General features: G+C 35.3%; 1 protein-coding gene across 5 annotated transcripts in view; it reads right to left on the reverse strand.

The window, feature by feature from the left end:
• Positions 1 to 7,324: 7,324 nt before the first annotated feature.
• LOC128234226 (uncharacterized) overlaps positions 7,325 to 26,456 on the reverse strand; it is a 31,493-nt gene continuing 12,361 nt past the window's right edge. For 4 of the 5 annotated variants that reach the window (XM_052948323.1, XM_052948322.1, XM_052948321.1 and 1 more), the window contains 12 exons: positions 25,251 to 25,329; positions 24,148 to 24,229; positions 23,182 to 23,223; positions 18,766 to 18,886; positions 18,225 to 18,307; positions 17,770 to 17,833; positions 16,942 to 17,070; positions 16,563 to 16,632; positions 14,138 to 14,258; positions 13,641 to 13,785; positions 12,746 to 12,829; positions 7,325 to 10,966 (listed from right to left, as the gene is read on the reverse strand). In XM_052948323.1, the coding sequence (XP_052804283.1) occupies positions 10,760 to 10,966; positions 12,746 to 12,829; positions 13,641 to 13,785; positions 14,138 to 14,258; positions 16,563 to 16,632; positions 16,942 to 17,070; positions 17,770 to 17,833; positions 18,225 to 18,307; positions 18,766 to 18,886; positions 23,182 to 23,223; positions 24,148 to 24,229; positions 25,251 to 25,329 (1,227 nt within the window). In that variant the 3' untranslated portion in view covers positions 7,325 to 10,759. The remainder of the gene's footprint in view (positions 10,967 to 12,745; positions 12,830 to 13,640; positions 13,786 to 14,137; positions 14,259 to 16,562; positions 16,633 to 16,941; positions 17,071 to 17,769; positions 17,834 to 18,224; positions 18,308 to 18,765; positions 18,887 to 23,181; positions 23,224 to 24,147; positions 24,230 to 25,250; positions 25,330 to 26,456) is intronic. The other variant, XM_052948324.1, reaches the window with a different exon arrangement.

A 26,456-nucleotide genomic window follows, 5' to 3' on the forward strand; every position in this document is an offset into this window, starting at 1 on the left:
GGATGTAACGGAAAACAATACAATACAATACCTTTTGTTTTGGCTTTAAACTTACAAAGTCGAAAAACAAGCAAATATGACAATCCAAAGTTTATCCAGAAAGCAATCGAGCACTTATAAGAACATATAAATATTCACATTCACTAATATACAAAGGTTGTATGTAAAATTATAAATCAGTGTCGGTAATGTCCTCAAATACGGAATGTTAAAAAGTTAAAACAAACTGTGAATAAAAGTATAATTAATGGTCCGTAATGTCCCGAAATATGGTACATTATAAAGTTAAAACAAACTGTGAGTTAAATTAAAAATCATTGTCCGCAAATACATGTAAGGTATGTTATAAAGTTTAAACAAACTGTGAGTAAAATTATATATCATGGCCCGTAATGTCCCCAAATATGGTCCGTAATGTCCCCAAATATGGTCCGTAATGTCCCCAAATCTGGTCCGTTATGTCTGGTCCGTAACGTCCATGATCCGTTATGTCCGTGACCCACATCAACCATATAGGTCACTACCACTAAATAAATTTCCTATATATTCTATAGTCAATTTACCAATTTGCATGCAAAATAACACTGATTTCTAGTGCTTCACGACCCCAACATCCTATTGGGGAGAAAGCTCCACTTGTGTACTAAACATTAAACAACGTTAGAAAAAAAGTTACGTTTCTCCTTAGAAAAATAAAATTGGTTGAACGTAACCACTGTCTTTTCGGTAAAATGACAGTATCCGGTGCATTCGGAGCTCCTCGGCCATTTTTTCAAAAACAACCTCGGATGTATATGGACGGTTTACATACTTAAAAAGTGGTACGTTTAAGTCCGCTGCAAATAGATCGCGTAGTAATCTTATTTAGTAGTTAAAATTTATGACTTAACTCTTGGGAATCGTAATTATGTTTGCAATAATACACTTCACTGGCAATCAATTTAAACTGAGAGCAATGAATACAACTCTTAAACACTACATTTAATTAATGCTTTTATTCAAAAAAATACGGACTACTTCAACAGATGTACCGGCATACATCCGAGGTTGTTTTTGAAAAAATGGCCGAGGAGTTCCGAATGTATCCGGTGTACGAGGACAAACTAACTAGTCTGGAGTTCCTTTCCCTAACACTATCGTTATCGGGACGTACTGTATGAAATATCAGTAAGCAGAGAACCAGACTAACAAACTAACATGCATTTATTTCCCGTTATGATAACCATATAACTAACTAGTTAATTAAGAGGTTAACTAGTTACGTAACTAGTTAACCGCTTGATTAACCAGTTAGATATATGGTTATCTGGTGGCAGAAGTATGCCACCATAGAACGATAAACTTTGCACTGTGAAGACGATAAAAAATTACTTGGAACGAACCAGGTGCCTTAGTGTAATGTTTATTGTTATTTAAATGTCAACCTGCCAACCACGCCTAGCTATACTGGCTCCTCTGCTGATAACATCATAGCAAGCATGTAATTTTAGAAGTATTAAAATATATATATATATATATATATATATATATATATATATATATATATATATATATATATATATATATATATATATATATATATATATATATATACATGTAGTCCATCTTCATTCCTTAAAACCCTCAGATGTTACACTTCGAACTGGAGATCATCTCTTAATTTCCTCAGTTAAACCTCATAAACATGTATCAAAACAAACAGTTCGTAGATGGGTCAAGATTAGTATGTTAACGGCCGGCATATAAACTAAGTTTAAGCCGCACAGTACAACATCTACATCGATCTTTCTATTATTATATGCCATTGGCTGACACCGCTAAGGTGGTCAAATGCGAATTCTTTTGAGAAATTCTATAAAAGAACACTAGAACATTAAAAACAGACAAAAGAAACCAATTATGCATGTGTTGTCACTTAGGTGTATATAATTATGAACAAAAAAGCTACATAGATAAAGTTACTCGATAAAGATCATTGAAAGTATTATTTCACAGTAGGGAAGGCGAATTTTGATCATAATTTCATCCAACACAAAAAAAACGTAAGGCTCACACGCCCACCCACACCTACCATTTACTTACTGATTTCTTCCCAATATTGTAATCTAACTTTCAAGTAAATAATAACACGAATAAACTCAGTGGCTAGACGCTGCGTCGGTAATCTGTGTGAGCTCTAAACACGGTGGAGAACCCACGTGACTTATTTGGTAAAGTGCACGGCGACAAATGTCAACAAGTCTCGATTCAGGTAAGGTTTTTAAAGATAACTTTCTTAATATTTGGAGAATTTTTGTGAAATAAAGACCATAAACCCCGCATTTAAGAGCTCTATCCACGGTAATAAAGAACTTTCTCTAATATCCTAAAGTTTTCCTGAAAAAGCCGTGTACTTTGCCTTAGATTTCAACTCTGAGAAATCAGTTGGTCAAGATTTTCAGGAAAACTTTAGGATATTAGAGAAAGTTCTTCCATGTCTATTCTTTCTTTAACGAATTTAATAAAATATTCGTATTTAAGTTGAGATTGGTTCACCTTACATTTGTAGATATAGTATTTTGCTGTTAATATAATGAAGTTAGTTATTACGGAATAATCTGTTTTGGGCTGTATACCAAATGATATTGTTTTACAATCAATTAGTTCTGGGATATTATTTTTACTGATTAGATTTTTGATATTTGACCAAAAAACTTGACTATGATGGCACTCCCAGAACTAGTGCTTTATTGTTTCGATATTCATGTTACACATATCACAAAGGGTAGATTGGACTATCATACAATTGAAAAGATGTGTTAGTTGGCACTAATCTATTGATATACTTATATTGAAATGCTCTATTGTGTCTATAGTACATTTAATGGGATTTAAATATATTGATTTCCAGTCGAGGTCTTTAAATATATTATTCCATTTATTTTTAGGTTTATTTATCACTCCTTTAATGGTTTGTTTCATATAATGTTCATATCCATATTTGTTTGTTTTTTTTTTATTCCTAATATTTTGCCAATCGATTTGACTTTTGGACTCATGTTTGTATAGTTGCTTTTTTAACGTACGTTTCCATTTATCTGGTTTTAAATAGCAGCTAAACACCCATTTGGGTACAATGAGCTCTTACGTTTCTTAAATACATCTCCTAGCTGTTTCTCAAAAGTTTCTTTTGTGGTCTTAAATCTGACACTGACTAGAATTAGACTTATTTTACAAGAACATTTATATTCCTATTTCAAATCACATGTGTACATGTACTTTAATGCAATGGCATTTTGTTTTATGATAGTTATTTAATTAACACTGAGTAAATAAATAAATATTACTTTTCTTAAATCACATAAATTCTTAATAAATTCTTAATGTTAGGAGGGTTGAATTACACAAGATGTGTGTTTCTGTTAATCGTTTTCACCTACACAGGTATAGATGTTATAAAAATCAAAATCTAGATAACAGTTACACATATACATGCAATTACACATATACATGCACATGGCTGTATGTTTTTTTTATTATGCCCCCCTTTCGAAGAAGAAGGAGTATATTGCTTTGCACATGTCGGTCGGTCGGTAGACCAAAGCTTGTCCGAGTGATAACTCCACAATTCCTGGACCTATTGTCATCAAACATGAAGATTAGGCTTAACCAGTAAATGACCCCTATTGATATTAGGGGTCATCGGGTCAAAGGTCAAGGTCACAGTGACCTTAAATGGTAAAATGTTGTCAAAGCTTGTCCGAGTGATAACTCAACAATGCCGGGACCTATGGTCATAAAACTTAACATGGAGGCTGGGCCTGACCAGCAGTTAACCCCTATTGATTTTAGGGGGCATCGGGTCAAAGGTCACAGTGACCTTGAATGCTAAAAGCTTGTCCGACTAATAACTTGACATGCCTGCACGCATGACCCTCAAACTTGACTTGGACGTTGGGCCGAACCAGTAGATGACCCCTATTGATTTTAGGGGTCATCGGGTAAAAGGTCAAGGTCACAGTGACCCTGAATGCTAAAAAGTTGTCCGAGTGATAACTGGACAATGCATGCACCCATGGCCCTCAAACTTGTCTTGGAGGTTTGGCCTGACAAGTAGATGTCCCTATTGATTTTAAGTGTCATCTGTCAAGGTGAAGGTCACAGTGACCTTGAACGTGAAAATGATGACAAAGCTTCTCCGAGTGATATCTCAACAATGCCTGGACCTATAGTCATCAATCCTTACATGGAGGCTGGGCCTGACCAGGAGATGACCCCTATTAATTTTAGGGGTCAAGGTCACAGTGACCTTGAATGCGAAAATTTTGTCCGAGTGATAACTCGGCAATGTGCCCTTGAACGCAAAAAGCTTTTCTGTGTGATAACTCAACAATGCCTGCACCCATGGTCTTCAAACTTCACATTTGGGTCGGAGGTGACCAGTAGATGACCCCTATGGATTTTGAGGTCAACGGTCAAGGTCAAAACTCATATTGGTCATTAAAATGACGTCATATTTACCTATTCCCTGCTGCTAAGAGAATACATGTTTATCTGCAAATATCAGTCATGATCTGAACATGATTAAAAACTGTACCAAATATCCTCACACTTTGAATGGTTATAATCTTAAAACTGCCTGAAAGCATCTTATGGCAATGACAAAGCAGCTGTCGTTTCGGTCCATGCATATTTCATTCAATTGTCCAAATATTCTTGACAACATGGCGCTCAGGGGGAGGATAATGTTTGACAAACATTTCTTGTTACAGCTGTATTGCACTGATAGGAGGAAGTTGTTGCATAATTGTTGTTTTCTTCCACAAAAATCAAATGGCCATTTTAAGTTTAGGAAAGATGTGATTTATGTACACTTTGTTATTGTCATGGTAACAACAAAACTGTAAGGTAACCTAAAGATACAACTTTATATGTATGCGTATGCATGGACTCATGGGCAAAATGTTTAAATGGTTAAATTCATGTATAAATGGTAATTAAATTATTAAATATTTTTAAAATTGGAAAATGTAGTTGTGATACTTTAAATTATAAGTAATACTATGGAATGCGAATGTTACGTATCAAGTTCCGTTGTCCCTACCAGATTTATAAATATTTCTTTGGTATCTGTAATATGTGTTCATTTCTCATACAATCATGCAAGAGAGTTAATGCAAACACTTGCAAATCTCCTACGCAGTGATCTCCAGCTATAGCTAGATTTCAGCTTTATAAACTTTATATAAACTTTTTTTATAAATGTTTTTTCTTCTCTCTTTTTTGAATAGTTATCGAAGTTCAATTATTCAAGGTGCATTGAGGTTAAACTAAAAAAAAATATTTAAAAGTAAAAATAATTTACAAAATATCTATGGTCATGTGATTGTCAAGGTGGCAGTGATTACTGTTCTGAGTTATGATCCTTGCTTAACATGGGTGTACTGTCTCTGGTAAAGTTGCCTTTGAATATCTTGAAAGGTTTTTGAGTTATTTTTTGTTAATAAAGGAGCATAATTTGACAATAATGAAAGTCAGAGTTCATGGGCCTTGCTATACATGAACATATGTCCTACGTTTCTAGCTCACCTGAGCACAAAGTGCTCAAGGTGAGCTATTGTGATCGGTATATGTCCGGCGTCTGTCGTCCGTTGTCTGTTGTCCGTCGTCCAGCGTCAACAATTGCTTATAAATATCATCTTCTCCTAAACCGCTTAGACAATTTTATTGAAACTTTATAGGAATAATCCTTGGTTGGTGCTCTTTCAAAATTGTTCAAAGAAATTAATTCCATACAGAGCTCTGGTTGCCATGGCAACCTAAAGGAAAACTACAAAACGTTTCTTGACAAAAACCATGAGGCCTAAAGCTTAGATATTTGGTGTGTAACATTGTCTAGTAGTTGTCTACCAAGTTCTTTATTATGCCCCTGGGGGTCAAAATTGGCCCCACCCCGTGGGTTACAAGTTCACTATAAATACATTTTGTTAAAATCTGATAGTTATGTAAAGTTTACTCTTGAAGCAAGGGCAGCAAATCTTGCTATATGGTCTCCCTTTCTATTGGAAATTGCACTGTCTATTCTTAGTTGTCTATTTATAGTAACAAGGGAATATATTTTATATTTTATTAATTCTTCAAAGTAGTCCTTTCTAAGGTAATAATTGTTCTTTTTATAGGTTTATCGGTTAAAGTAATTATTATAGCTCTTTATTTTCTTGAATAATTTCATTTTTACTCAATGATAAATTTAATAATCAGACTTTTCCATTGAACTACATATAGACCATTGTAAGGTACCATCTTATCTTTTACGTGGCTAGTGAATACACCTTATATATATACAAGAATGTTAATACTGTTTTTATACGGAAAGTTGTGTTGGATGGATGAAAGGACATTGATAATTGAAGTTATTACATGTGTAGTTTTATCAAATCCTCAAAGTTCATTGATTTTATTGGATGGTGCACTGTCTGTCGTTCTTGTGTCTGTACTTAACAAAATGACTTGTGAACACCAACTTATTCCTCTGTGGTCAAAACTGGCGATGCCATGAGGTTTCCTGTGGACTTATATAGGGTATTCTTGAAAATCTTCTTGTCTGAAACCGCTAGGCCCAGACCTTTAAACATTTGTTACAAGCATCCTATAGTGGTCCTCTACCAAGATTGTGCAAATAATGACCCTGGGGTCAAAGTCGGTCCCACCCTTTTTGACCTACTGTCTTATTTTTGAAACTACAGCAAAGAAATTTTGACCATGTTAACAATTCTGTAAACAAATAACAATGTTGTGCTTGGATGACCTTGTCTGTGACCTGTTGACCTCCTTTCTTATTTTTGAAGCTACAGCAATGAAATTTGGACCATCTGTAGGGTTTTGAAAACAAATATCAATGTTGTCCTCGGATGACCTTGACTGTGACTTTTTGACCTACTTTCTTGTTTTTGAAGCTGCAACAATGACATTTAGACCATGTGTACAGTTTTGAAAAAAATATCAATGCTGTGATTGGATGACCTTAATTGTAACTGTTTTACCTTTCTTATTTCTAAAGTCCGTTATGAAATTTCGAGCATGTGTACAGTTTGAAAACATATATCAAAATTGACATTGTCAGGTGACCTTTTGACCTACTTTCTTATATCTGAAGCTACAGTTTTGAGATTTGAACCATATGTACAGCTTTGAGAACACATATCAAGCTATATTGATTACAAAGGTGAAACACATTTACTCAGGTGAGCGATTTAGAGCCATCATGGCCCTCTTGTTTTAAGTTATGGCCAATATTTAAGTTACTGCATGCTGCCACCAATTACAAAAACACACAAGCTTAACATCAAGAAAAGAAATTTATTAACACTAAAAACTTGCATAACAATTCTAGAATTGACAGCAAAGCACTATTTAAAATATTGCCTTACCAATAGGTAAAACATTTTATCTTGGCTATCATTGTACATGTACATTATAATAACATCAAGTAATGAGACAAACACAAGGCCCTAATATCACAACAAATACTCAAGTCAAATCTCAATCTCAGTCTCACCTCATTTTACCAAATAAAAGCATAGTATGATTCAAAATCTGACATATTTTCTCATAGAATGTGTTATTAAAAAACTTCTGTCAATAAATCGAAGAAAACTTAGTCTAGAGCAAAAAGTATACTTGAGTATAAATCAGTATACTTGAGTAAAAAACCTTGAGTTGTACAACAATAACATTTTATGCTATAGAATTGTATTTCTTCTTCATATTGACCAATGTTTCTTATTTACACATTCTATGAGAGAATGAGCATTTAAAAGGGTGTCAAAACATACACAATTTTCAATAACTTTTATGTTATGTGGTAAAATGAGTTGAGTCTGAGATTGATATCTGACTTAAGTATTTTTGTGATACTGGGGCCCGATAAAAACTAGATTACTATGTATATTACTTGTATGTATGGCATACATTTTGTATTTACATATGATTAGCAATATCAGCAGCAGTTATAAACACTTATACTTGAAAAGTGATCCAATAAAGAAGTAAAAAGCGTATACAGTATTTTATGAAAATCAGTTATGCATTATATATAAAATTCTGGTTATACGATAATGGACGCACAAGATTTCATAATAACAAATTCACCAGTTAATTTCATGCAGAAACAAATTTGCATACAAACAAGTTATGTCCAATGGCCCGTTTCAGTAAATGATCTCAGTCCTAACTTCGTTAGTCTTACATCAGTAGAAACATAAAAGATGTCAGCAACGTCATTTTTTTTCAATAACTTGATGTTCATTTTTAGTACTGGCTTAAGTTCCATTCACACTGATATGAACAAAATAACACAAATATGACACATAATTTCAACTTCCGACTATATATTCTACTTAGATCTTTATTGAAATGGGCTACCGTTAACACCATTTCTTTCATGCTTTCCAGTGGTTTAATGAAAGGTAAAGGTGGATTTTATCCTGATAAATTTATCGTATGAAACAATGAGTTTATCCAAATACAATTTCACTGTTTTTCTCATTTTAGACCATTTCACAGTTAAAATATGAATGCACACAGTGTTGGGCATAAAATCAATGGCATCATTTCTGGTATGACGTCATTTGGCTTAAATTTGGTGCAATGTTCCAATTAAATATCAATTTTTAATTAATTTTCATGTACATGTATTATAAGCATGAAATAAAAAAGTTTTTGTTTGTTTCAGTGTTAACCTAATGAACAACAAAGGTAACATTTCGTTACAAACCACTCCTGTAATATAACTTTTGGGACTCACTTGGTTAAATATATAGCTATCATACTCTGAAAAAATACAAGTATCCACTATATTCTAAATAAACATCTATGACTAGCAAATCTAACTGTTTAAAGTTATATTTCAAACATGTACAACTAGTTATATATAACAGTTCACACAAAAATATGGAGTATTACACCAGTACACCTGAGATAACATGCTGGAATGTTGTAAGTCAGTGATTAGTGTCTGTACTGTGACAATAGTACATTTGTGTATCTGTACTGTGACATACAATATGTACTAAGACATTAGTGTATGTACTAGCTTAGGATCAAAATCTTTTATGAAAAACAAAAAAATCTTTGAATAGATGAAGTAGATTACGGGTAGTAATTCTTACATTACATTGTCTAATGATGAAGAATTAATGAGCTTTTTCTGCAAATGATTGTATGATTTGTATCAATTAACAATACATGTATAAGGATTCAGATACAAACATTTCATGGATATATTCAGCTTTTCCATCCATAACTTAGCAGTCTTATTTATCAGTCTAAAGAGGAAGTGGGATGTAAGTAGCGATCAGCATGTTTTTACCAATCAAATGTTCCCTTAAGATTTAAGCATGCACTATGTGACATGTTCAAACAAGAGGCCCATGAGGGTCCTTAATCGCTCACATGAATGAGTTTGTTGGTTTATGGCAATGCAACAATGCAACTAAGAATTAAACTATGATCTAGTATTGTCAAATGTTGCAGTGGTTAAGGTCATCCAAGCACATTATTGATATTTGTTTTCAAAACTGTACACCCGGTCCAAATTTTATTGCTGAAGCTTCAAAAATCATAAAGTAGGTCAAAATGTCACAGTATAGCTTATCCTAGGGTCTGGGCCAAGCAGTTTTAGACAAGATAATTTTCAAAGTTTGTCTTATATAGATCTATAGGGTATTGTAACCCTCCGGGGGGTAATTTGAACAAACTTGATAGAAGACTACTATATGGTGCTTCATACAAAATTTCAACGGTCTGGGCCTTGCAGTTTCAAATAAGAAGATTTTCAATGATTTCCCCATATAATTCTGAAAGAAACTTGTGACCCCCGCGGCAGGACCACTTTGGACCCCAGGGGCATTATTTGAACAAACTTGGTAGATGACCACTAGAAAATGTTACACACCAACTCTCTAAGCTCTAGGCCTCATGTTTTATGTCAAGAAGATTTTTATTTTTAGTTGCCATGGCAACCAGAGTTCTGCATGGAAATAATTTCTTTGAACCAACTTGAAAGGGCACCATCCAAGGAACATCCCTAAAGTTGGTGGTTTAGGAAGACATGTCGTTCGATCAATTGTTGATTGATGGATGCTTGACAGACACCAGACAGACACCGGATGGTGGGCAATGGGAATATTCACAATAACTCAATTGAGCACTACATGCAACACCACTCAAAAATGTATGCACTACTTTCTGCTGATGGCCATGAATGTCCTAGGAGTGATTTTGTACCTAGGTGACATTTTCAACAGTGTACTTAGTTCATGTATAACATTTAAAAATAATTTTCTCTACAGCGGTATGAATTCTTATAACAAGCAGCTAAGGCGAGAACTGGACAGTGGTCAGTTGAGTGACCACACATTCGGTGGTCTCTTCTTTACCCCACATGTTAAGTCCTTCAACAGAAAAACCTTGTCATTGCTGTTATTTCAGCCTTGACATGCTGCATGAAGATGAGCAGCTGATGATATGACTCATCAATCATTGGTCTATTGAGTGTAGAGTAGCTTTTCTCTTGACCCATTACTAAGTCAGTAGAACTTCACTATTACATGCGCTCTTGTGGCTACTTGCTCTAGAGCTGCATGATGACTCAGTAGACAAGATCTGATGGGATGAATAGACAATGGTCAGTGGAGTAACCACCAGACAAACTACACATCCAACCAGATTGACTCCACACATGCTGGTGGTACTTTTGTATGTGTCAGTCATGAAAGCCTCAACATTTCAATTGGCTACTTGATCTGGAGCTGCATAAGGTCGGAGTAGCATGCATTGGGTGTGATGGCATGACATCAGTCAGCATAGCAACCACACAGTTAGTGGCCTCAAGGATGTTGTCGAAGAGGGGGACACCCTCACGACTAGCGAGGTCACACAGGTAGTCCCGACCTCGGTTGTAGTCCTTGATGGCACAGGGGGATAACTGCAAGGAAAATAAGTATTGATGTTAAATAATCTTCCATGTAACACTAGGACCATGACGATTAAATTTACAACAAACAGTTGAATAAACATGACAGCTTTTAATTTGTAACTTAAGGAAGGGCTAGAAACATTGAAAGACTAACCTACTTGTGACAAACAAAAAGACACGGATAAATTTCTTTTACTCAATTTATCTAATAATATCAGCCTTTTTAGGACGATAGATTGTTGCAAAACTTTCACACAGATCATTGGTAAAGACATGTACATCTGCATTGTGTACAAATAAATCCACTTGTAACGAAGCTCCACGGGACATTCGGAAATTGTCTGTTATAACCCGTCTTTGCTTCATCCAATATATGGAATAATTTCCTTATAAAAGATATCTGTATGTGAAAATGAAATATATGACCAACAACTCCAATAACATGCTTGTATTAAGGTATTGCGTATAAAAAATGAACAGTTTGTCTGTAGAGATTTTTTTAAAGATACTATAACCATAATTATTATCATAGACATTTTCTCTACAATAAATTCATGTCTATATATGGCTGGGTATTCATGTCACAATCAATCTATACATAAAACTGGGCAATAAATGCATATTTCATACAGACATAAAGGTTTTTTTTGTATTCATAATAGGAATTTTTATTTTCGGAGCTTATCTTTACGAGATGTGCTACAAACAAAAATTGCATGTATATTGCATAGATTTCATACACTATGTATATACAGTTGAACACCGAAATCGTAGGGACACAAAAAATTATTTTGAAAAAGCGATATTTCGGATCAAGAATTTTCAGAAATTGTCAGTTACACGTTACCAATAAGATACATTAGTTTGAGTGATCATTCGTATACATGTTTATTGAATTATTGTTTAATAAATGACAAATAATTCATTATTATACTTCTGTATTAAAACAACATTCAACAATTAAAACAAAATGCCAGCACATGTATGCAAGTCGTATCCGCCCGGGTTGGTTACCGCGCCATTCTCCGAACTGTTCGGAAGCAGCTCGAGTGAGCAAATTTGTGACGATCAAATCTGATGAGGTATTTTCGAATGATATTTAGTTTGTGTTAACCAGCAATTATATACACACTACATCACCCAAATGAATCGCTCATTTTCTGACATCGATGCTTGTAACATATGCATGCTCAATGCGCTAACTGTGCTCCATTGTCACCTCAAGCCGATGCCCAAGTGCATTCCCCTTATGGTGTGAAAAACTATGAGATGATCAAGTTCAAAATAAGGATTGATATATCGGTGTGAAATACCAAATTGGGACCGTAATTTTTACTTCGAAATAGCAATTTTTTCGGAATAGCGATTTCAGATTATAGATTAAAAATTTAGTTAAACAAAGGATTAATAAAATCGGGACCAAAAAATAATTTCGAAATATAATTTCAGATGAACGGTGTTCGAAAAAGTGGTGTTCAATTGTATGTGTTAAAACAGGCATTTTTTCACAAGTCATCGTCAATATTAAGCAAGTGAACTTCATTTGTCAGAGAAATGTGAAGTAGAAAATGATTTTTTATAATTATAATTATAACACTAAAATTCCATTTGAAAAAAAAAGTAGTTTCATTTTTTTATTTCATAAAGAAGGATAAAAAGCAGGCCTACAAGATATATTCATTGCATCTAGAGTTCCATCCGGAGTTATTATAATCATAGTTTACTGTACTCAATTTAAAAAAGCAAATCATATCTGAGAGCGAGTGTTATGTGATATTGCTACTGTACCTGTTCACCATTCATGCTAGCATTGTCGGGGATCTTTTCCACACAGATCACCATCCTACACCCCTTCCCGATGTAGTAACCAGCCTTAAATTGGAGCATACACATGTTTGTATTGGTAAATAATATCCAACTACAAATGCTTTCATACTTTATATTAAAATTTACCCCTGAGCTTTTAAAAACTTATTACCTTATGGTGCACATTTCTACTTCACTGTTATTAGACACATATCTCCATATTTGCAAAAACATACTGCAATCCACATCCACATGTTGTTTTTTTCTGAGCAACATATACTTTTTTCCCATAGGTGAAAATAGAATTCCCAATTTCTGTTTTGAACTGTTATGAAATTTGGTTCATCAAAAAATCAACCAATGGGAGAATAGGTGTATCCTTAAAGAAACAACTATTTTCCAATATATTCTCATTTCTGTCTATTTTTTAAAGCATACTTGTTCATTTCTAAGCAAATTAGGTATTCACAATTAAATTAAAAAAATAAGAATTTTCTTCCCAAAAAGTAAGGCAAGAAGACAATCGCAAAATTGTTAATAAAACACTGACATTATATATTTATAATACATCATCTTCATAAACATCCGTGGAACAAGACTTAGTCTTGCATTACAATCTCTTGTTGAAGTTGCCTGGTTATGCATGATTATAAGTAAGGGCTATTCTAGTAAAACATATAACCCATGGGGGAAAGGCAATTATTTTCTTAGTATATGGGTGGAAGTCTTTTTCGCTAACTTGGACCCAAAAGGGTAAATTTGCTTCTATAGGGGGTGGCATAATTTAAAAGTGCCTTCCCCCAGGGGGTTAAATGGTTAAATGGAATAGCCCTAAACAAAGATATTTGTGTTGGTTTTATCCCAAGAAACACAATACCTCACACATGGAGCCTAGTGAGCGCCTATCTTTGGCAGTGTTATAGAATAGCAGACGGCACTTTTCCCTGAGTGCGACATGTATCGGGATAAGCTTCTGATCCCAGTCGTGTAAGGAGGGGTCCACATACGATAAGCCATGCTTCCTGTAGGAGTAGAACAGACATACCATGACATGTTTGTACAATAATAACATACGAATTTTTTTATGAGAGAAACATGGTTTAGAATAAGACTCTGGTCCAAGTCAAGGAAGGAAGGGTCAATATTCCCTAAACCATCTGCTTGAAAGGTAGAACATTCTCATTAATACCCAATTCTTACTTGAATTGATAAATAATTATGAATTTCTTGAGAGCAACATGTATCAGGATGAGTTTCAGGTCCAAGTCATGGCGGGAGGCATCCACAAATGTTGAACCATAGTTCCTGTAAAGCATAAACACAAACAACAGAAAACATAAACCTGCCAGGGAAAAACATAAAAGATGCACTCACCTGAGAGTTGGTATGGCTATTTCAGACCTCCACTGAGAGTCTCCAAAGCTTCCCCCGAGGTAGACATCACGATATTCCTCGTCAGAGTTAAACTCTTCAGCCTCAAAAGGCTCATTGAACTCTGTCAACAACATCGGTTATATATATATATATATATGAGAATCAAAGCAAACAAGAGATGTTTGTCAAACATTATGCCCCCCCTGAGCGCCATGATGTCAGGATTATTCAGACAATTAAATGAAAAATGCATGGACCGAAATGACAGATGATTTGTCTTTGACATTGGATGCCGTTGAGGCAGTTTTAAGATTATGACCATTCTAACTTTGAGGATAGAGTGTGTTATGACCATGACCTTTGACTCTATGACCTCAAAATCCATAGGAGTCATCAGCTGGTCACCAAAAATCTAAATGTTAAGTTTGAGGGCCATGGGTGCAGGCATTGACAAGTTATCACACAGACAAGCTTTTTTCGTTCAAGGTCACTGTAACCTTGACCTTTGACCCGATGACCCCTGAAATCATAAGGGGTCATCTACAGGTCAGACACAACTCCAAGTCAAGTTTGAGGGCCATGGGTGCAGGCATTATCCAATTATCACTTGAAACATTTTCGCATTCAAGGTCACTGTGAACTTGACCTTTGACCCAATGACTCCTAAAATCAATAAGGGTCATCTCCTGGTCAGGCCCAACTTACATGTCAAGTTTGATGATCATAGGTTCAGGCATTGTTGAGATATTGCTGGGAGAAGATTTGTTAATTTTTTTGCGTTAAAGGTTACTGTGACCTTGACCTTGGCCCGATGAACCCCAAAGTCAAGAGGGGTCATCTACTTGTCAGGCCCAACCTACATGTCAAGTTTGATGACCATAGGTCCAGGAATTGTCAAGTTTGCTTTTAAGGTCACTGTGACCTTGACCTTTGACCCCTAAAATCAATAGGGGTCATCTACTGGTCAGGCCCAACCTCCAAGTCAAGTTTGATGGCCATGGGTGTAGGCATTGTTATCACTCGTACAACCTTTTATCGTTCAAAGTCACTGTTACCTTGACCTTTGGCCCAATGACCCCTAAAATCAATAGGGGCCGTCTACTGGTCAGGCCCAACCTCCAAGTCAAGTTTGATGGCCATGGGTGCAGGCATTGTTATCACTCGGACAACCTTTTACCATTAAAGGTCACTGTGACCTTGACCTTTGGCCCAATGACCACCAAAATCAATAGGGGTCATCTACTGGTCAGGCCCAACCTCAAAGTCAAGTTTGAGGGCCATGGGTGCCGGCATTGTCGAGTTATCACATGGACAACCATTCAAGGTCACTGTGACCTTGACCTTTGGCCCGATGACCCCCAAAAACAATAGGGTCATCTACTGGTCAGGCCCAACCTCCAAGTCAATTGTGAGGGCCATGGGTGCAGGCATTGTTGAGTTATCACTCGGACAACCTTTTACCATTCAAGGTCACTGTGACCTTATCCTTTGACCAGATTAGGCCAAAAAACAAGAAAGGTTTGGTACTGGTCAGGCCCAACCTCCAGGTCAAGTATGAGGGCAATGGGTGCAGGCATTGTCGCGTTATCACTCGGACAACCTTTTAACATTCAAGGTCACTGACCATGACCTTTGGCCCGATGACCCCCAAAAACAATAAGGGTCATCTACTGGTCAGGCCCAACTTCCATATCAAGTTTGATGACCATAGGTCTAGGCATTGTTGAGATATCACACGGACAAGCTTTAAAATTATTTTACCATTAAAGGTCACTGTGACCTTGACTTTTGACCCGATGAGCCCTAAAATCAATAGGGGTCTACTGGTCAGGCCCAACCTTCATGTCAAGTTTGATGACCGTACGTCCAGGAATTGCTGAGTTATCACTCGGACAAGCTTTGGTCTACCGACGGACCGACCGACCGACTGACATGTGCAAAGCAATATACCCCTCTTCTTTGAAAAGGGGCATAATAAAAATGTCCCCATATTTACTGTCTGCATTAAATCTCAAATGGCTGATTTGAATTTATATGTGATTGGAAATTCAATTTATAATAGCATCCATAGCATGGTCTAAATTAAACTCTTTTGTCTTCAAATTACGTGACCTTAAATAAAAATTACTTTGTCTTCAGTTGATTATATATACCCAATTGAGTTTGCAAAAATACAGAAGGTCATGGGTAATGATGTAAAATAAAATTAACATTGCACAAAATTACCACTTATGCTTTTAAGTTTGAAATAGTCAATTTAACTATTCAGAACTATTAATTAGTAAGAAAGATCGAAAGGTACATGAGTTCAATGATGGACCCTATCTCCTTGACAAAGGCATTATTTACTTTCAAACAAAATCAGGGACACATCATTTTGCAATCACATTTATAACTTGTTATGTTAAAGTGGTTTAAAACTTACTTGCAGACAACCATCTGAGGGGATGCCACAGCACATTCAGTATTTTCTGTAAAATAGTCTGATTGTGTTGCTGAAATGTTAACAATACAAAATTACCAAAACATAGCATTTAATGTCCTACTTTTATTACTTATGCAAAACAGATAGTTTGTAGTTTATTGTTAAAAGACATCAGAAAATTCTTAAAAGCATTTAAACTATTAAACAAAGTAAGGTCCCTAATGAACACTAAAAAGTTTCACAATTCAGCTCTAGAACATATATAAACAGGGTACTCTCCATTGATTTTACAATAAAATGACCATATGCAGGTTCATTTGCACATTAACTTGACATTATGATGCATGCAGTTGTATGAAGTATTTGGTCTCGTCTTTACCTGAGCTCTATACTCCGTGACAATGGCACAGAATTCCTCGTAATCAAAGTCGTCCTGGTTTTTCCGCCGCTGTCTTAACCAGCGAGAGTCCATCTCTTCCCCAGTACAAGTCTTGTAGGCAAAACACACCTGAATAAGGGTAGTGACACATATAAATGTAAGAGTATTTTCAGTTCCTTTGTGCTCTTCATTTAGACAAATTACACCAAAGGTCATATTCAACATAGTTATTATAACATGACGACACAGACAACTCAGACAACGAGCTAGAGAAACAGGTGGCCTCCACTCTCTCTCCTCGCAGTACCGGGAGGTGAGCAAGCCGACATGGCTTATCAGGATGTAACTAAAGCACCTATCAATTCTTTGTATCAGATGATCGAAGGAGTTCTAGAATTAAAACAAAACTTGTGGCCAAAAAAAGGTTGAGTTTTACCATCTGTTTCCTAGGTGGCGGTCCTTACACATGCATCAGTAATTGCATTCTGTCTATTGAATAATTCATTTTACAGTCCAATCAAAACGCTCAATACATATTTTGTATGATGCCACATAAGAATATGTTCATAAACAGCAAGTTCAGAAGTATCAAACTTAACGCACATTATAAAATGTGCTTCTGCAGACTGGCACAAATCTGCTGTTTGATTGTGTGCCCATCTATAATAGGAAATACCTTGAAGTTTTTCACTTTTACAAGTTTAAGAACTTTTAAACAAGAACTAAGATTAGATAAATACATTTTATGCATTGAATCAATTAATAGAATTATGTCGATGAGGTTTAGATGTTCAGCATATAATTTATTAATCTATCTAAAGAGTTTACATCATCACTAGACAGCCAGCCAAAGTCTTCACTGTCTACCGAGTTGAATGCCTCTCGCAGCTCTCTGTAAAATTAACAGAAAATATAATATTGTTGTAGCCAAATTCTGTGTAAACCTCAACATCAATGTTTGTACGTTTTTATAATGCTGAGTGAATCTTTAGATCAAAATCTTGCAAATGTGAAATTTAGTCTGACCCTTGTGCCATTTTACAAGATCACGGGGAGTTTGGGCAACAGGGTGCATCCCTGTTGTAGAATGCAATTTGTCACTACTGAATTTGAAATGCCCATGTCTGATTGTGACGGTAAATATGACAAAATTCCCCACAAGAACTCAAAAAAAACTTCCAGCAGAACTCTATTGAACTTGAAATTCCCATGTCTGACTGATGGTAAACAAGAATAATTTCTGACAATGTGCTCACTGAATACAATAACTCCAACAAACTTACAGCAGAGCTCTCCCAAGCTTGAGATGGCCATGTTTTACCGGACGTGCCCCATCTGCCAATGTCAGCTCCTTCACATTGCAACCCTGTGGAAATATCACGCATACAGTTATGACCAGTTATTTAATTATAATCATTATCTTTTTCTTCAAATATTTACTGAGAATTTAGAATTTAACACCCCACATCACCAATTTTTTAATAGCCCCCCCCCCCCTTAAAAAAAAAATGCCCCAAAACAGACTACTCTATGTAGCAATATCCATTTCAGTTTCAATACACTAAACACCATGCGAAAAAAAAATGTAGAGTAGCTGAATTAAAAAAAGTTTAACATAATGTATTTTAGGATGCAGCCTGAGGCCTGCGCTCAAACTGAGGACTCCTTATCAGGGCCAGTGTTTAATCAACTGAGCCATCTGGTGCAGTCATAGTCAAATTTATATGATTTATCAAGAATAAATAGAACACTTTCAGTTTCCTTATAAAATTTAGAAATTGTACTTGCTATGATATATAATGAACATTAAAAACATCATGATACCGTGGTGACAATTGTGTTGGTACATCGGAGAGCCTTGTGGATATCGGCAAATATGGGGACTGAGTTGCGCTCCACAAGATCGGTGAGAATAAGACGTCCCTTGATAAGATCTAGCATCTCACTGAAAAGTAATGATTGAAAGTTCAGTAAATAGAGATATTACAACCTAATCATTGCCCCATGCAGCTAGCCTGGGGAGTCTGTGTGTATTCCACACTAGTTGGCCATAACACTCCTTATAAAGACACTGGGGTTATTGGATTAGGAAACTTATCAGATATCAAGTTTTACTGAGGTAAAATACTCAGTTAGAATACCCAGTCTAATGTCGCATAATCTCCAACAGTCAAATTACTTAAACCTGTCATGGTAGGCTTACAAATGTAGCTGTGAAGCTTTAGCTGAGTAAAAATTCAAAGAGCTTTTTAGGTCTACATACAATAACCAGAACCAAGTAAAATTGCACATGAAACATAGTTTTGTAGAGTCAAGCCTAAAACAGATTAAGTACTTTGACTGAACATATTTTATATAATCATTTCAATATGAGCAAAAATGTGTCATAAAAGCTCTGATGTTGAGTACATGTATGGTATATCGTCAAACTAGCAATAACAAAGCATTAACACAAAAGAAGCCAAAAAAAATGCCACCTCATGTGTTATCAGACAAATTTGAAACATACATGTCCAAAAAGATGGGCTTGGTAGTCATTTAAGACATAAAACACAAATCTGTTATTGATAATATTGGTGTGCTGTAACCTAAGCTATCAATAGTGCACTAGGGTAGTGGTTTATATTCATGCCATTTAGTGGGCTGCAAACAAATGGCGAGAGACAATGATTAACAAGAACATATCTGCATTTTTTTTTTAAAGTTTTGAATCAGAGTTAGCATTTTTTCAGGTTCCAGAATGAATAAAAAAAAACCTGAGAGTCAAGAGGAATGAGCTTCTGTAAGGACATACATGTTTATATATAAATCAGGGTCAAATAATTAATTTTGAAAGTTCTAGCTAGGCTGAGTATTTTTTTCTAAGAGCCAATGTACAATAAATGCAACATTATCTGAAAAGTATACTTTGAATTTTATCTTTTAAAAGTATTAAAAACAAAATACAAATATTATATCACCATAAACATCAACAAATATGCCACAGAGCAAACACTAACGCTAATCTGTTTTATTTGATTAAATAAGGGGCATTAAACAACATTTATTGAAGCCAGACTTATGGGCCTTGCTCTGCATGTGTGTATAATGTCTTTGGCAACCTTTGCACGACACCAAGGCTAACACAATACCTCGACTTTTCCTCTGTAAAGGGTGGCAAGCTATAAATCATTTCTGTCCAGCATGCAATTATTATTGGTTAAACATATTTCCCACAATACTTAAAAAATAGGGCATTACAAATAATATATGCTTGTTTCCGGTTTACCCACTAATACCCCCATCACACCAGAGCTACGTCCATGACTTGCACAGGAAAATGACCCCGCTTACCAAGAAGTTGGGGGTATGAACGCCTATAAACTGTGAAATCATTTATATTCGTGGTACATTAAGTTTTATGGTTCTGGTGGGTTGGGTTATCCATAAATTCAACATCCCAACAAATATTTGACCTTTACTTGTCCTTTTTCGAAAAACCACAAAATAGCATGCCCCAGATATAAATTATTTCACAGTATGTTTGCAAAATCTGAGGTATATATTGATTGAGAATGTTGTAAGATATATGTTCTTCCATCTAACCAACCATGCTACTCGGCCATTATATGTCTATTTAGCTAAATTCACTGCTCAAATGTTTATCAGAACAGTGCAGAAGGGAGAAAACTGCATTGCATGAATATTGTTGTATATCTGAGTTCCCTCCCCTGTAGTAGGTTGTGCTTTCTTACTTCTTACTTTTCCTTCTAGAATTATTATGCATTATAGTTCCAATGAGAAAAAACAAGAACCAGTTAATAGGAGTTTTCTCTTTCATATCTGTGTTTTAAAAGTGTTATTTCTGATAATATACACAAACAAGTATACATTCTTACTTCTGAATAAACAGAAAAATATTTTTTAAATCAAACATTATTGCAGGTATGTTTGACAAACTGATTTTCATTGAAATCTGATACTCAAGAGTATGATTTTCAACTCCACCTTGGACCCCTGGGGCAGTGCAATTTTTCACCCCAGGGACATAATTTGAACAATCTTGGTAAAGGACCACTACATTTCACAAAAAAATATTTTCTGGGGAGGGGCCTCAGAGAAGTAGATGTTTAAAGTTTAAACAGATGCGCGACATTGAACAATCACAATAGATCACCTTGAGCACTTCATGCACAGGTGAGCTAATAGCAAACATCCTACCCTATTATTCTGGGAAATCGGAAACAAACGATTTTGTTTTGCCCTTAATTCAATTTAACTATCACCTGCATAAACATTAATTGTGGTACGAAAATGCAATTCCAATATAATCCAGCAGCATTAGCAAACGACACATTATACAAGGTGGTGCAAACTTCTCATTCCCAATTCTGTTGTAAGCAATACGTACCAGACATGGAATTTAGGGTTTACATTTAACTTATTTAATATTTAACAATAACTGTACAACAATTCATTACAACAATCAATTACACCCAATGGCTCAATGTTATCCAATGCTGTGGTCTTGTATTGTGGGTAAAATCAGAGTACCAAGAAGAAAACAACTTGTTTGCCTTGGTAACCGCTAACAAAACTCACATACTCCCAAGCCGGGCTCCTTGGTGTGAATATAGCCAATGGGGCTTTCAAGACATCTGCAGTCAATTGTATAAAACTGGTTAACTCTTTGGTTTTGTCAAAGTGAGCCAAAATGTTTATTGATTGGTCAATATTTATCCAAAACTTGCTTTTAACCAATCAAATCATTTAAATGTGCAAACCAGCCAAAATAAAACTGTGGATAACTTATCCCAGTTTAATTCAATTGGCTGGTGAAATTTAAGATGAAGGTCAAACACACTGAAATAGCATTACATGCATGTCTAGTTCTATCTGAGGGACATTCAAAATGTTCCCACATGAAACATGAGAGAAAGATTCTTTAATAAATTGGACTGATCTGACAACGTTATATGACAGAAAACAGAAATAAAACAACACATGTACAGCTTAAATTAACATGCTTAATAGCCGACTATATCAAACTAGGTCACTCAATGCCAAAACACTTTTTAAAGGATATCTAGTGGCAGTTTTTATAGGAATGAGACTCCTCTATGCTTGACAACAATACATCGTGGGTCTCGCAATTGCCACATTGCCTTTACGTGTCAAATACTTACTGCAAAATAATTAAAATTGCCTTATGCCCTTATATGCAGCAGTCCAAAGTAAACAAACACTTAGTGTGACCTTGACCTTAGAGGTAGGGAGACAGGACTTGCACACAACACGTCGTCTTGGTATGTCAAACAAATGTGGCAAGTTATTTTAAAATCTGTTCATACATGAAAAATTTACAGCTTGGACACGACCACCTATACCCTATGCCTCATTTGCTGCATTCAATAGTATTCAAACACTATTTGTGACCTTGACCTTAGAGGTAGGTACACAGGTCTTACACATGACACGTTGTCTTGGTATGTCAAATACATGTGGCAAGTTATTTTAAAATATGTCCATACAAGAGAAAGTTACAGCCCGGACATGAGAAGTTGAACCTGACACACGGATGGACGATGGTACGAACAGTGCGATTTAAATATGCCCACCCCTGGGGGCATGAAAACCCATGCGAAGAGCAGGTTCTAAACCCAGGGTACCGTGGGCCAGCAGTCTTGGACTTTATCTACTGTGCCTACTTTTGTAGGCTGTAAACAAAATTTATCATAGAGAAGTTGTCAACATCTGTAATTTTAATTGTTTAAGGTGAATGAAAATTCTTTTCATCTTTTGTCAACTCTTTTTGCATTCAGGGTGGTATGCTTTTAAGAAGTGTTTAAGAGGCCTAATCCTAATTTTATTTATTTATTTATTCGTAAATATAAAAACAAACACACTGGCACAACAAAGGAGTGGGGCTTTTATACAAATCATAGTAACATTCCTTTAAATCACTTATAACCATGCACCAACTGGTCTGTAGCCATGCCTTATTGTTTGTCTAAGGTTGTGTGTCTAAGGATCTTAAATGAAGAATGGTTTATTTATTCCACAAAAGTGAATACTTTTATTGGTTACCTAAACCAGTTATTAAAACCAGGCACCAGTTAAATTTCATTGATATCTATCAACCATAAATTATCCAGTTAATATACTATTGGCTATTCATGTTGTATACTTATACAATGGTAATCTAAATTCCATAACTGGCAGCACAAACATAGACTTATGGTTTTGGAAGCGTTAATTTACCATGGGTCTGGCACACTATCACACCTCTGTAAAACCCTAAAGCTACAAAAAATATAAACACACAAACACGTAACAATAAACAGCATCCAATAGAGTACAATAAGGCAGTCCATATGAATTGTATGTCAAAATGAAAGTTAACAATTCATTTAATCCTGATTTAATCAGCACTGATTTTAGTTGATTGGTTGAGCTATGCTTCAGCTCAAGATCTGTGTGCTACACTACAGCTTAATTGCAAAGACAAAGGCTCTTAGCTTAAATTAATCACTCTCATGTCTGTTTCCTGGATGGAATCCAGATTTGTGGCCATGATGAGAGACCAAAAATTAAAACCCTTTATTAACCTTTTTTGGGTATTGTACCCATTAAGGGTTCAATACTTATGGCCATTGAACCCCTTTTTGATATTGAACCCCGTAAGGGTATTGAACTGCTTATGGGTTCAATTCTTTTGGGTATGGAATCACTTTTGGGTATTGAACCCTTTTTGGTGAGAAGTAAACACCTATTTCACTATACACTTTACATTAATCATCTATGCTATATGTGAGAAATGTCCTGATTATACTAAAAATACTTGGAACGTAATCACACAGTAAATAATGGTTCTTAAAATAAGCCAATTTTAATAACAGAAAACAAATGTGAACAAAACCAAAAAAAATATTTCAACTAACAAGTAACATGACAAGCTGATGCCAACGCTTCAGGTCCATTATTCTAGAGTTTTTGGAACCAAAGTTGCCGCCAGAGTTACGAGATTTGCCACATGTGACTGATTACCAGTCACCATGAACATGTGTACCAAGTTTCATGTACACATCTATAAAGATTTTCCAATAAAAGCTAACCTTACAGGTTATGCACACCTACTCCAATGACCCCAATACTAAGTCTATGACAATACCAATATTCTTATCTTAGAAAACCTGACACGCTAAAATTGAAACCAGCAGGCCTCACCTGTCTGAAAGTGTTTGACCTTCGACCTCTATACACGGAGTCTTGAATTCACACATTGTCACAACCACTTGCTTGTTGGTCGCTGAAATATCAAAGGGATATTAAAATGTAATCATTAAAGCAGTTAAACCTTGAAGTTATATGATATAAGTGGCCAAAGAAATTGCATTTAGGAGTAGAGAAAAATCATAATGCTCAGTTCCTATTCTGGATTATAAAGTGAGAAGCTTGTAATAGAAAGTTTCCAAGACACATGACAAATGGCCCCTGATTTGACCTTGTCAGAGTGATAGCCATTTGTATAATATGGAGGGAATTTGAATAAAAGTTTATAACTGACAAACAGACCTGATGTTGGACAACATTCACTTGCCAAAATATACCTTCACACACACACACACTGTGATAAATTGGCAGTGCAGCCTCAAAATATAAGTATGAAATCCCTTTCCATATTGTATAACACTGACCTCCAAGATTGACATTGACCTTTGAGATAAGAGCACAAATTGAATGAATTCCCTTTCATAGTTCAAAAGGTATGGCTGAGGCAAGAAGTGTTGCTATGAAATTATAACACTGACCTCAAAGTGTGACCTTCATCTTTCAGATAAGAGCACAAATTTGTGTGACACACCTTCACATGATGCTCTACAAGTATGTGATGTTTAAAATAAATCCCAATAACAATAACAAAGTTATTGCTTACACAAGGTTGTCATTGACAGAAACGCAGACGAACAGACAGATAGGGACTTCAGTTAATTTATGCCTATCCTTCATGGCCACTTATAAGGTCAATGTAGAGGTCAAGATCATAACATCATATGGCATTTTAACCATAACATTTAAATGTATTGACTTTAAAGTGAACATATTATAATGCTAACTGTAATTATCTTTTAAAATAAACGTATCAATAAATAATTTACCACAAGCCAATGTCTATGAACTATTAACATACTTATATCATGACTCCGCAAGCAAATGTAAAATTAAACTAATTGTCTGGAATCTCAATAATCTATATTCTCAGTCAGAAAATGTACAAGGTGTTGTTTTTTCATCCTTTTTACAAGGAAGGTAATGGTTTAAACACATACCAACAAGATAGGCTACTTCAATCATCGAGGAGATGGCTCGTGTTTTACTGTCTATCACAAAAAACAAAATGTCAGCCATCTGAAAAAGTCATCAACGTGAGGTAATAGCAGCATACATTGTGAGCAACAGATGACAGATTTACACAGCCATTGTGAAATGAGATATACAGAATGATTTCCTTGTTTTGTAATTGAGAAAATAATAGCAATCAGAAACTATTACATTAGGTTACGGGTATATCTCTCATTCTTTATAACAGACAACTTCAAATTAATTTTATGCAATTAAAATATGTAAATGATTAATATAAGTTATCAAATATCAGAGGCGCAGAATGCGATAGGTTTAGGGAGGTGGTGTAGTGGGTTCAGGAGGGTTTGTCCCACTCCTAATATTGTCACCAGAGAATGTCCCTGAGGGAAAGTTTAGTTTAGGTTTTACCAAAATAATTCATTTTTTCATTTATTATAAGCAGTCATTTAGAGACTTTCCTCAGAACTTTATTTCCCATAAAAATATTGATCCTATCCTGCTTCTTTGCAAACTAGAAATATATGAAACATTAACTGAGAAAAAATAAAATGAACATAATTTATTATAAGGTCTTACAAACATCCTTGTGCCTTTTATAGTGCAACGTTATTGAAGAAACCATGAGATGTTGTCAAACATTATGTACCAGCTTTGTCATCATGTTGATGATTGAATGATGTTTTTTTAGAAAATGATGTATTTATTGTGAGAAATTGCACATTTTTTTGGTGAAATTTAAGGCAAATATTTCAAACTTTGAACTGTGATCAAAGTTTCCATGAGACTCTACTGTGACCTGGACCCGACCTCCCCAGGATGTGGAACTGCATTATGTTTGCTTACCTGTTCAGTGTAAGTATATCATTCCTGTTCATAGGTTATTTTACCTGTTTTTTGTTAGTTTTCGCGTTAAGTGCATGTTCGCCTGTTGAGTGTATGTTTACCTATTTACAGTATTTAGCTGTTTAGTGTATAGTTACTTGTTCAGCGTTAGTTTACCTGTTATGTGTATGTATATCTGTTTCACATTTGTTTAACCTGTCAAGTCTACCAGATTAGTGTGTGTTTACCTGTTTATTTTATTTACATTTTTAAAGAATGCTTACGTGTTCAGTGTATGTTACATGTTTTGTGTATGTGTACCTGTTGTGTGTATGTGTACCTGTTGTGTG

The sequence above is a fragment of the Mya arenaria genome, chromosome 5 (assembly GCF_026914265.1).
Source record: "Mya arenaria isolate MELC-2E11 chromosome 5, ASM2691426v1".
Taxonomy (NCBI): domain Eukaryota; kingdom Metazoa; phylum Mollusca; class Bivalvia; order Myida; family Myidae; genus Mya; species Mya arenaria.